General features: G+C 35.1%; 1 protein-coding gene across 1 annotated transcript; it reads right to left on the reverse strand.

Annotated features, from left to right (window-relative positions):
• Positions 1 to 12,374: 12,374 nt before the first annotated feature.
• Positions 12,375 to 13,316, reverse strand: LOC103255397 (olfactory receptor 2W3-like). The gene has a single exon (XM_008053350.2). The coding sequence runs from the start codon at positions 13,293 to 13,295 to the stop codon at positions 12,375 to 12,377; it is 921 nt and encodes a 306-aa protein (XP_008051541.1). The 5' UTR covers positions 13,296 to 13,316.
• Between the last annotated feature and the right edge of the window lie 209 nt (positions 13,317 to 13,525).

Below are 13,525 nucleotides of genomic sequence, written 5' to 3' on the forward strand. Positions count from 1 at the left end.
ATTTCGTCACTTGATGTGACTGCTTGGAGTAATCAGTTGTTGAACCCCTTTGTTTCCCCACTGGAAGTTATCAATCAGTACTTACTATTTTTGGTACAGTAATTACTTATTCTGGAATTAGTTGTCTAGCTAAAATGATTCCTTGCTTCTTATATATACATATATATGTGTGTATATATATATATATATATATATATATACATATATATACACATATCAAATAAGCACATACTCAGTGTTCCTATATATAGGGATATTCCCTTGCAAAAATGACTTGCCTGGGCAACTTGGTGAGACCTCATCTCTACAATAAATCAAAAATTAGCCGGGTGTGGTAGTGCGCGCCTGTAGTTCCAGCTACTTGGAAGGCTGAGGCGGAAGGATCACCGGAGCCCAGCAGGTTGAGGCTGCAGTGGCTGGGAGCGGCCACTGCACTACAGTCTGGGTGACAGAGTGAGACTCCAATTCAAAAAAAAAAAAAATCAATTTTAAAAGTACTCACATTAGTCTTATTAGAAACAAATGCTTAAATGTTAGAAATATGAAAATGTTATTACTTTGTGCATTAATTACTTTTGTTCTGTTAGTGTTAGCCAATACAGATAGAAATAAAGTAAAAGCTATAAATTTTGAAAAAGAAGGAAAATATTAACATTTGCACCAAATATAATTATTTACTTACAAACTCAGAGCTATAAATGTTTTTCCAAAGCACTTCCAAAGCAAGGTTATGGATAACCAATATTTTTTCAAAACTCGATAATTTTAGTACATTCAAAGAAGAATCTGTTGGATAACATAGTGTGATTAAAAGATCCTAGTTACAATACTAAAAATGAAATAGCACCTGATATATATATATAACATAGTGTGATTAAAAGATCTTAGTTACAATACTAAAAATGAAATAGCACCTGATATATATATATAGATATATATATACATATATAGAAAATCTGAGTAGTATCTGACATATGTGAAAAATTATATAAGCTGTCCCTCTTCAGCCTTTGCTAATACATTTATTATTTTATTAAATATAAATCCACCATTATTTTTTCACTAATAATGAATACTTTTAATGCATGTTAAGAGAACAAAGAGTTTTTTCTTCACTGAGCCTGCAGCTTCCCAAAGAACAAGAAATTCCATTACTCTTCTATTTCTTAAAAGCATTAAATGGCAACATCTGATCCAGTGTTCAGGACAAAATCTAGAACCCAGAAGAGCTTCAAAAGAAAGTATCAACTTTGTGCTTCTAGAAAAATACATGCTATTGGAAAGCTTAGCAATTTAATAAGTTTAAAATGAATCAATTTTTTAAAAAAAGGTAGCTTGATTTTGTGCCTAATATTTCTGTATGTTGGATATGAAAGGTAACCACGAGAGAAAGAATTTTATATGAGAGTCACAATAAAAGATTACATCGGTGGTAATCATGCACACATGCACATACTTATACACACCTGTAAAATATTTTGTAAATATTAGCCACATCCTTACCAAATACATTTTTTAAACTATGGAATTGTATTAATCATCTCTTTATGGTGGATTGGGAGGCAAGGTGAATGAAATGCAAAAGGACAAAAGTATTGAAAGAGATAGGAGAAAACAAGGAGGAAATAGAGAAAGAAGGGGAGATAGAGAAGTTGAAGAAGAAAAGAATCCATTTAGTGAAGATATTCCACACTCAGATACTTAAAGTTTTTTTTTTTAATTGAACCAGATAAAAGAATTATCAACTGCCAAAACTCAAATAAATTGTAACTAAGACATTTTATAATTTAAATTGATAAATATAAATATGTATTACTTTTGTTATCCGTTCATTTCTGAATTTTGAACCTCAAATGTTTGCATTTTCTTCTCCATAATAATTTCAATGTCACATTCCATATTTAATTTTACAAAAATGTGCTTCAGAATTCAGCTTAAAAGTGATAGTTTTGTGCATATTCAAGATATTACATAGAAATAGACTAAATTTCCAGGTTAGAAGAACTTACTTTTTATGAAACATATTTAATGAATAGAAAAACAAACTGTGTTATATGTAGATAAGAAAAGGACATTTACACAAGAGCAAGCTTAGATGAATCCTGTGGAAGAACATAATGTGAGGGGAAAATTCTAATGTATAGGGTTCTCTATTTAGGTGCACATAGAACTTTGTGATGATTGCACACACAGATAATGATTCATCTGACTACAAAATTTATGAGTAGAACTATTATAGTTGGTTATCAAAAAATAGACACTTTAATTTGTCAGAACAGAAATATATGTATACCTAGATGTAGATAGTGATAGGTATATAGATGCCCATCAATAGTTATGATATTAAAGTTAGAAAAATGATGAGAATTATTTAACAATGTTCTGAAGTTACTACTTGAATTAGAAAAATATTTGAAGAACAAAAGCCATCCTCTTATCTCACCTAATCAAAAATAATTAGTCCCCAAATCAAACCAAACTCAAAATAAGTAGAAGAAAGGACATAATAAAGATGAGAGTCAAAATCACAAAACAGAAAATAGATCAAGAGAGAAAATCAATAAGACAAAAACTTGGTTCTTTGAAAATAATCAAATTGATAAATTCTTAGCAAGACTTTTCAGTCCCCAGCAAGACTCATCAAGGAAAAAAAAAAGAGAGAAAACACACATTACCAGTATTAAAAATGAAAGAGAATCTTGTAAGAAAACAAAGTTCTGCCATTGCTAAGGCCATTGCCTAAGCTATGGTGTGACCATGTGCATTTTGAGCTATGACTGGGTCATGTTTGCTGGCTTTGGCCCCCTCCCCTACTTTGGGAAGGTGAATCCTCTCTCTCTCATTCTCTCACTTACTTTCTGAATAAACTTTATTTTCTAATCTAAAAAAAAGAAAAAGAAAACAAAGTTCAGAATCAATTTTTGCAATGAACAGGGATGCAACAAATTCTTGAGAAAATATTCAAAACAAAATTGAACAATATATTAAAAAATACATAATAACATAGTGATCTTTATCCCAGGACTGTGAGGTTGCTTAACAGTAAAAAATTAATTAATGTGATTAAGTACATCGATGAAATAAAAGATACATATATGATCATTTAAATAAATGCAGAAAAGGTTTGGCAAAATTACAAATCACTCATGATAAATACTTTCAGCAAACTAAAATTAGAAGGGAACTTTTTCAGATTGTTAAAAGGAATCTATAAAAAACTAGAATTAAAATCATCTTATGATGAAATGATAGATGACTTCCCTTTAAGCCTGAAAATAAAGCAAATACATCTATTCTCACCACTTCTAATAAACATGATACTGAATATTCTAATCAGTATAATAAGGTTAAAAAAAGACATAAAAGGTATACAATTTAGAAATTAATAATTAAGCTTATTATTAGGAAATAATGATTTTGTGTAGAAAAACCTAAAGAACCCACAATAAATATTGGAATTTATACATAAATTTATCAAGATTGTAGAAGCCAAGGTTAATTTATGAAAATACATTTTCTGTATACTAGCAACAAACAATTGGAAAATGAAATAAAATACAATTTACAAAAGATTAATAAAAAATAGAAAAATGTTTTCAAAATATGTGCAAGACTGCTATACAAAATATTGCTGAGAGGAATTAAAAAGGATCTAAATAAAAAGAGAGCTATATTATGCTCCTGAGTTAAAAGACTCAATATTGTTATGATGAAAGTCCTTCTCAAATTGATCCAATGTAGATCCAATAAAATATCAACTTATTTTTGAAGAAATTACTAAATAGATTGTAAAATGTATATGAAAAGACAAAGGATAAGAAAAAGTAGAATAATTTGAACTGGCTACTTTAAGACTACTGCAAAGCTACCTTAATCAAAACAGTATGAAATTGTCATAAGGATGGACACACAGAGCAATAAGTCATAATAGAAAGTCCAGAAATAGTCCCATATCCATGTCAACTGAATTTGGTAAAAACACAAAGACAAGTCAATGGAGGAAAAAAAAAAACCCTTTTAACTGATGGCACTGGAATATCTGCACATATGTACTTAAAAAATGAACCAGACTGAGCAATAGTGAGGCTCCATCTCTATGAGAAATACAAAAAATTAGGCAAGCATGGTGGTGTGTGCCTGTAACCCTAGTTACTCAAGGGGATGAGGTGGAAGGATTGCTTCAGCCTTGGACCTCAAGCCTGCAATGAACTATGATCAGACCACTGTACTCTAACCTGGGTGACAGAGAGAGACTCTGTCTCAAAAACAACAACAACAACAACAACAACAACAAAAAACCCCATGATTCATACTCATTTAAAATTAATTAGAAATGGATAAAATACTAAAATAGAAAGGTGAAACTATAAAGTATGCAGAAGATTAAAGGATAACATTTCTACTTTGGGCTTGGGAAATACGTCTTTTAATCCCCCTTTTTCTTTTAAAGATGTGGGTCACAACTCAGGATTAGCTATACAAATGGTCATTGTACAAGTAAAGTTTGGGCCTCCTTTTGGTCCCCACTTTGCCTAGTTTGAGATCTGGTACCCTTATTGATGTTATATTCCCCCTCCCACTCCGGCAGTTTCTGGCTATGCCAATTCCTTTCTTAAAGTATTATGGTGACTGTTCAGGGTCTGCTTATGAGTGAGAATATGTGGTACTCAGTTCTTTGTTTCTGTGATAGATCACTGAGTTGGATGATCTCTAAATCTATCCAAGTTGCTATGAAGTCCATGATTTTGTCCTTCTTTATTCCAGTGTGTATATGTACCACTTTATTTTTATTTTTTATTTATTTATTTTTTGAGTCGGAGTCTCACTCTGTCGCCCAGACTGGAGTGCAGTGGCCGCTCCCGGCCACCGCAGCCTCGACCTGCTGGGCTCCGGCGAGCCTTCCGCCTCAGCCTTCCAAGTAGCCGGAATTACAGGCATACGCTACCACGCCCGGCTGATTTTTTGATTTATTGTAGAGATGAGGTCTCGCTGCCCAGGCGGGTCTCGAACCCGCGGGCTCAGGCAATCCACTCACCTCAGCCTCCCAAAGGCGCGGGATTACAGGCTGAGCCACCGAGCCCGGCTATGTACCACTTTTTAAAAAATCCAGTCCAGTTTCGATGAGCAGCACAGTTGGTTTCATGTATTTGCTATTGTCAATAGTGCTGCAATAAACATGCGTGTGCAGGCATCTTTTTTGTAGAATGATTTAAGTTCCTCTGGGTATATTCTCAGAAGGGGGATTACTGGGTTTTATGGAAAGTCAATTTCTAGTTCTTTTATAATTCGCCACACTGTTTTCCATAGAGTTTGAACTGGTGTGCTTTCCCATCAACAGTGTAGAAGTATTCCCTTTTCTCCGCATCCTCATTAGCATCTGCTGTTTTTGGTTTTATTAATGATGGCCATTCTTACTGGAGTTAGGAGGTATCTCAATGTGGCTTTGATTTGCATTTCTTTGATGATTAGTGAGGCTGAGCATTCTTCAGGTGTCTGTTGGTTGCTTGTATGTCTTCTTTTGAGAAGTGTCTATTCGTGTCTTTTGCCCACTTTTTATTGGGGCTGTCTTTCTTAAGCCATCGAAGGCACTGGTTATTAATATAGAAACTACAGTTTAGATTTTTTTTTACTTTTATTTTTTCACTTCCACATGTTTGGGTATGTCTCTTATAAACAGTATATAATTTAATTTGTTTACTCTCCCATTTAATGAGTCTTTTATTTATTTATTTATTTTTGAATCTGAGTCTCACTCTGTTGCCCAGGCTGGAGTGCAACAGGCATGCTCACAGTTACCGCAGCCTCGATCTGCTGGGCTCAGGCTATCCTTTCACCTCAGCCTTCCAAGCAACTGGGACTACAAGTGTGCACCACCCCACTCGGCTAACTTTTTGATTTATTGTAGAGATAGGGTCTCACCACGTTGCCCAGGCTGGTCTTGAACTCCTAGGCTCAAGTAATCCTCTCACTTTGGCCTCCCAAAGTGCTGGGATTACAGGTATGAGCCACCATACCTGGCCCAATTAGTCAATTTTATTTTTAAAAGTGGGGTTGGGAGAGGCAGTGTTTAGAGATATTGTAACAACTGAGACGGCTAAGTTGGTCAGAGCCTATTATTTCAATTTGTTCCACTTTTTCTTGATTTAGTTTTAATTCTTTCTTGCTTTGAAAAAATGTTGCAAATATCTCCTTTCTTCCCAGCAAGGAAAGAATTTAGCCCACTTTCATATCCTAGCTTATGTCTTAAAAGTGGACACTATATAAGCTTTTAAAAATTCAGCAATATTATGGAAATATTTTATGTATCTCTCTGGTCTTAACTACTTGCTAAGTTTCAGTAAACTTTACCAAAATATTCCATCTGTTTTACTCTATGCATCTCTTTCAGTGTCCACTTTATATTATTATTCTTTTACTCAAGTATTCATCTGAAACTTTTAAAACTTGATACACAGAGTTTTAAAAATCACATTCTTATATTAAATTACCATTTTACTGGATAAAACATTTAAGTTTGAGAGGATTTTTCCTTCTGTATTTTGAAAGTAATACCTCATTGTCCCTTTACATTCAGTGTTGCTTTCAAATAATTTTTTTACTATTATTTTTTATTTGAAGATGTGAGGTACAATTCGGGATTAAGCATACAAGTGGTCATTGTACAGGTAAAGTTTGGGCCTCTCTTCGGTCCCCACTTTTCCTGATTTGAGAGCAGGTACCCTTATTGAAGTTGTGTCCCCACCCCCAACCGCCCCCCCAGCAGTATCCTGTTACTGACATCTCCTTTCTTATAGTACTATGGTAAATGTTCAGGGTACGCTTATTAGTGAGAACATGTGGTTCTCTGTTATTTGTTTTGGTGATAGATCACTGAGTATGATAAACTCTAAATCCATCCAAGTTGCTGCAAAGTCCACATGTTTGTCTTTCTTTATGGCTGCATAATATTCCTTTGTGTATATGTACCATATGACTCAGCAAACTAATACAAATCCTATTTGGAGGAGCATAACTTTACATCAGGCTTCAAACAATCCCACAGATAAATTTTAAAGGAAATAAGCAGTTTACAAGTCCAGAATCACATCAACACACAAGGAAATAAGGTACCATGAGTAAGAGCAAGGTAGAAACAAAAGGGATCAGAGTCAGATTCATAAAGACTTTGGGTTTTTTAATCTTTAGATATATAATATAAAATACCTATTAATATGTTTTAACACTTAAGAGAGAGTTCCAAATATATGAGTAAGAAAGAAATGATTAAAGAAACAAAAAAATAAAGTCTGTTCCTGAACAAAATGCTGAATTGTAATGCATGCTGCCGACTCCTTCCCTTAAGTTAAATTCCAGTAAAACTAGAGAAGGTAAATAGATAAAACTGTAAGGAAATCAGACATATTGGCCGTATATGTGAGGGATGATGGTTTAATCTAGGGCGGAGGACTTTCCAGCACAATTACAAGAGGTTTGAATGACAGGCTAATTGTGTGGTATTGTGCTGTAGCTTCTCCCCTGCTATTGTCCTGAGACACACAGTGTTTGCTTTACAACTCCAGCAAACATAATTCTGGTCCAAGAGCCCACAAGAATAAAATCAAAGCGAATCCCTCTGCCTATAAGAAGCTGAGAAAAAAAGACACAGGTTATGACTAACAAACCTCATGCAGTTATTTGCCCAAATCTTCCACTCAACTGTAGAATTCATAACATCTCTACTACTATAATCAGGTCTGGTTTTCCTTTATATACAATGCCACAAAGTGGAGCTAATACTCTGAAAAAAACAAACAACAAACAAACAAAAAACAAAGCACACAGGCCAAAAATAACAAAGCGTTCAAAGAGAACGGCCATTTCAATAAAAAAGCAATACTAGAATTCCAAGACATACTAAAAATTCCAACAAAACATGGAAATATAAAAAATGAGCCTTATAAATGGATTATCAATATTAAACAAATGAGAGAAAAATTTAAAATGGAACCAAGGAGAAATGATATAAAACATATGCATATTTATTTTAAATAAATATGAAAATAGATAACAAGAACAATAAATTGAAGAGAGATGAACAGAAGCAAAATATCAATATCCAGATAATAAGACTCCAAGAATGAAAGCAAAATAAATACAGAGAGGAGAAAAGATCAGAAGATATATGAAGATAAAAATTTTGGAATAAAAAAGTGAAAATTTCTGTTTAAAGGAGACTATGGAATTCTAAGGAGTAGAGATAAAGAAAAACCCACATTGAGGCATATTATAGCTAAATCTGAGAATATGTGAGACACAGAAAATTATTATTATTGTTGTTGTTGTTGTAAGACAGCAGAGACCTGCTCTGTCTCCCAGGATGCAGCACAGAGGCATAGTCAGGACTCATTACAGCCTTGAACTTCTGGGCTCAAGCAATCTTTCTGCTTCAGCCTCCCAAGTAGATAGGACTATAGGCGTGTCACTATGCCTGGCTAATTAAAAAAAAACTTTTTTTTTTTTTTTTTGTAGAGACGGGGTCTCACTATGTTGTCAAGGTTGGTTTTGAACTCCTTTCTGGCTCTGAGAGATCCTCCCCACCTCAGCCTCCTCAAGTGCTGGGATTACAGGTGTGAGCCACTATGCTTGGGTGAAGACAGGGAAAATTATAAAAGCATCCAGAAAGAAAGAACAGATCTCTTACAGAGAAAAAAGAAACTACCTGTGATGTTGTTTTATCAATCTAGGAAAATTTGATATTAGATCCTCTACTTCTCAGACTCTACTGCATTTGGCTAAAAATATACAAACCGGAAGATTGGAAATTAGAATTTTTGGAAGAAAGTCTCCATGTGTCTATTGGCCACTACATTTTTTCTCCAAGGTAAAAGTGGGCAAATTTGATTTTTTTTTGCTTAAAATTTTTTTTTTATAGATTAGTCTTCAAGAAAAACCTCTGAGTAATCCTATTGTTTAGAAGATATTATTCTAATAATTAAAATGCAAGAAAAAGTCAATGGTTAAGAAGATAATAACATCATTAGCTTATAAATCTGCCTTTAGCTTGACTCGAGTTATGGGCCTCAGTGGTACTTTTTAGTACAATTTAAATAGTACTAAAAAGTACTAAATAGTACTAAAAACTTTTAGCATTGCTTCAGTAATTGAAGATTACACGAGTTTTACTGATGCATTTCTTCTATTTTGAAGATGGGCAATTTTTTTTCTGTCTTCTGTGTGACAGGTTTGTTTCTCATTCACCTTCACCTGAAAGTTGTAGCCTTGGTCTCTTGTCAGAATTAGCACATTTTTGTGGGCCATGTAGACATAAAAAAATTATGGAAAGAGATACATGTCTTACTATTTGCAAATCATATGACCATTTTTAAGAAAAATAAACAATGACAAATAATAATAAGAAAAATAAACAATGACAAATAATAATAATCTATTTTTTATCCATTCTATCGGCAAATCTTAGGAAAAATCAGCTACTATATGCTAGGGCCTGAATGGTGTTTCTTGCAGGATTTCAAATGAAGGTAGAGATAGTAGCCACAGATGTTGCTAATGTTTTTAATCTTTGGAAAAATTCTTTTCATTGGAGGAAAAGATACATCCAGATAAAGAAAGATTTTGCTTTACATAGGATGATTGTGATTTATAAAAGTTCAACTTGCCCATCGCATAGATGATGTTGCCTCCAAAATAGTTGGAAATATAATGCCTGGTGTTTAAGAGTCAATTTTTAGAATGGAGTTTGGATTTAGGGTTGTCTGCAAAGGAGAAAAAGTTGAAGCAATAATTGTCATTATGATGTGAGTAATAATAATATTTTTGCATTTTGTCAAAGCTATATTCAGCAATGTCAACTGGAAAATTTAAATTGAAAAAGTGGCTATTTAAAAGTAGTGGTCTAAATAAGTCTGCAGTGAGAAGAAACTCATAGTGAGAAGAAACTTTTGAATATAATACTTTTTTATCATTAGAAAAACACAGGATCATAAGTCACAATTTTCCTGTGTATTTTAGAAATTACTCATATATAATTTGCACAAGTGCCATAATGTGTCTGTGTATAAATGTGATGCATACTGATAAACACACAGCTTTATATGGAGTCTGACAATTAAGTTTGTGAACTCATCCTAGAAAAAGTGCTACATACTCTATTGCTGAGTATCACTGCGGTCACCTTTGAAATACTCCCTTTGGGAAGCTAGGCACCAAAGTCAGTGCCTAGTTCACTTGCCAAAGCAATTTTGGAACACTTTTTCTGGAATGGCTATCAAAGTTGTTGTCATGAGAATGTTGGAGTTTGAACAAGGAAAATGAACACACATTAAATTTCCTGTTAAACTTGGCAAGAGTGGACATTAATCAAGGACGTGATAGTTCAGGTTTATGGGAATAATGCCATGAAGAAAATGGCAAAGTACAAATGGATTAAATGTTTTTGTGAGGGGAGAGAAAGCATCACTGTTGAAGAGAGGTCAGAATGGCCAGTAATGAGCAGAACTGATGAAAATATTGCAAAAATTTGTTGAATTTTGAGTCAAAATCATTGGCTGACTGTGAGAAGCATAGCAGACCAAATAAGCATTGATAGAGAAACAGGAAACTCTTAAGTGAAGACTGTGACTTGAGAAACGTGTGCGCAAAAATGGTTCTGAAGGAGCTCTTACATCACAACAATGTGCCAACTCACACTGTCTGTGAAGGAGTTTTTAGCCAATAAACAAATAGCTGTATTGGAACACCCTACCTACTCAACTTACCTGGTCACCAATGACTTTTCTTTACCCAAAGAGAAAAAAAGTAATGAAAGGAAGACATTTTGATGACATTCAGGACATCAAGGGTAATACGATGACAGCTCTGATGACCATCCCAGAAAAAGAGTTCTAAAATTGCTTTGAAGGGTGAACCAAGCACAGGCATCAGTGCATAACTTCCCAAGAGGAGTACTTCAAAGGTGACTGTAGTGATATTCAGCAGTGAGGTATGTTGCACTTTTTCTAGGATGAGTTCACTAACTTAATTTTCGGACATCATGCTCAATTTTATTATGTCACTTTAATTGCCCCTTAAATACATTTTATATTTAAAAAGTGAGAATATTTATGCTCATCCTGGTACATTCAGACACTTGTGCTGCATTCTGAGCTCTACTATTTGTGGTCTGTTTAATGATGTGTTCTAATCTATCAGCTGGAAGGATTCAGAATGAATCATTTGTTTTCAAATGTAAATCCATGTTAGAATCTCACAAGGAACTTTTTTAACACAAATATTTTTTGTCTTACTAAGTCTCATAATTTTGGGGGATAGAAATGAAATATTTATATATCTCCAGGTAATTTAAATGCAGCTGATCAGTAAAGCAATATTGAGCTAAAAAATTTAAATGATGTCATCAATCATGTCTAGGCTAATGATCTATTTTTATGATGTAATAAAATTTATTTATTTATTTATTTTGAGTTGGAGTCTCACTCTGTCGCCCAGACTGGAGTGCAGTGGCCGCTCCCGGCCACCACAGCCTCGACCTGCTGGGCTCCGGCGATCCTTCCTCCTCAGCCTTCCAAGTAGCTGCTATTACAGGCACGTACTACCACGCCTGGTTAGTTTTTTGATTTATTGCAGAGATGAGGTCTCGCCAAGTTGCCCAGGCGGTCTCGAACCCGCGGGCTCAGGCAATCCACTCACCTCAGCCTCCCAAAGGCACGGGATTACAGGCTGAGCCACCGAGCCCGGCTGATGTAATAAAATTTATAGGACAGGTTTGGTGGCTCACACTTGTAATCCCAGCACTTCAGGAGGCCAAGGGGAAAGGATTGCTTGGGGCCACAAGTATAAGACCATTCTGGGCAACATAGTGAGACTATCATCACAAAAATTTATATATTCAAAATCTTTAAAAAATTAGAAAAAATAAATGTATGGCTATCAGAAGACAAAAGTATTGTAAATATTTTGGAACTTCAGTGGCTTGATTCCATGAGAAAATATGACAACTATACAAACTACCAATGAGAAAGACAATTGTCATACGATTTTTACTAAGGCATAATTTCTTTCAGTTAATTCACAGTACTGAAACACTGACTTATGACTTTGTTAGATTTTAATTAGATATGGCCTACTTGGAAAGGAAGAGAAAAGATGATATGATATGTCTGATACAAGATGTCATACAAATTAAATGTCATCTATAATCTAATTATTCATTAGCATCATATTTAGGGCTTTGTAATACATATTACCAAGTCCTATCCCTGCAGGTTTTTATTGGGTTGGTAGAAATATTTAAATAAATGTTAAAGTTTCACTTCAATAATTATTTATTTCTGTTAAATAAGTAAAGAAAAGCAAACTTAGGAAAAATTGCCATCACTTTATTTTCTAGACACAAGCCTCTTCAGTGCACCCTGTACATCCTTGTTCCTCAGTGTGTAGATGACAGGGTTTAACACGGGTGTCACCAAATTGTAGAAGAGGGTAAGAAATTTCCCTTGGTCCTGAGAAGAATTATTCCCTGGTTGCATATACATATAGACAATATTCCCATAAAACAAGAAGACCACAGTGAGGTGGGACCCACATGTGTTAAAAGCCTTCTGTCTTCCTGCGGCTGATTTGATTCTCAGCACAGCTACAGCAATGTAGCTATAAGAGATGAGGATAAGCGACAAGGGCACCAGGACAATTATCACTGACAAGACAAAAACAGTACTCTCCACAGCCACTGTGTCCACACAGGCGATTTTTATCAGAGCTGGCATCTCACAAAGGAAATGTTTCACCTTACATTTCCCACATCGTGGCAGCTTCATAGTAACTGGAGACATAACTAAGGAGTTAAGGAGTCCAACCCCCCAGGCCACAGAAACCAACTTCCAGCAGAGCTGAGGGTGCATAATTACGGAATAGTGAAGGGGTTTGCAGATTGCGGTGAAGCGGTCATAAGCCATGACTGCCAAGAGAACACATTCTGTGCCACCCAGGCCCAGGAACATGAAGAGCTGCATGGCACAGCCCGTATGACTGATAGTCTTATCCAAGCTGCGTAGGTTGAAAAGCAGCTGGGGGATGGAACTGGTGGTGAAGCAGAGATCTAGGAAGGACAAGTTGGTGAGGAAGAAATACATGGGCGTGTGGAGGCAGAGGTCTAGGCGGGAGACCAAGATAATGAGGATGTTGCCCACTAAGGTCACAAGGTACAAGATGAGAACAAATACAAAGAGGAAATGCTCCAGCCTAGGTTTGTCTGAGAAACCCAGCAAGATAAACTGTTCCTGGCAGCTCTGGTTGGTCATGACAGCGAATATCTGTAGTGCCTGCAGGGAAACGATAGGAACACATTACATTTCCTTTCTTTTTTTAATCAATATTTTTTATTATGGTTTTGTGGGGTACAGTTAAGGGTTAGGTATACAAATACATTTCATTCAGGCACCCTGTTGATAAGAAGTGTCTTTTTTTCTTGACAAGATCTTGCTCTGTCACCCAGGCTGCAATGCAGTGGTGTGATCACGGCTCGCTGCAG

The sequence above is a fragment of the Carlito syrichta genome, unplaced genomic scaffold (assembly GCF_000164805.1).
Source record: "Carlito syrichta isolate Samal-C Ts95f unplaced genomic scaffold, Tarsius_syrichta-2.0.1 Scaffold288089, whole genome shotgun sequence".
Classification (NCBI taxonomy): Eukaryota; Metazoa; Chordata; class Mammalia; order Primates; family Tarsiidae; genus Carlito; species Carlito syrichta.

Excerpts from the sequence above, each read along its gene's own strand:
- LOC103255397 (XM_008053350.2), bottom strand. The coding sequence starts at position 13,295 with ATGACCAACCAGAGCTGCCAGGAACAGTTTATCTTGCTGGGTTTCTCA.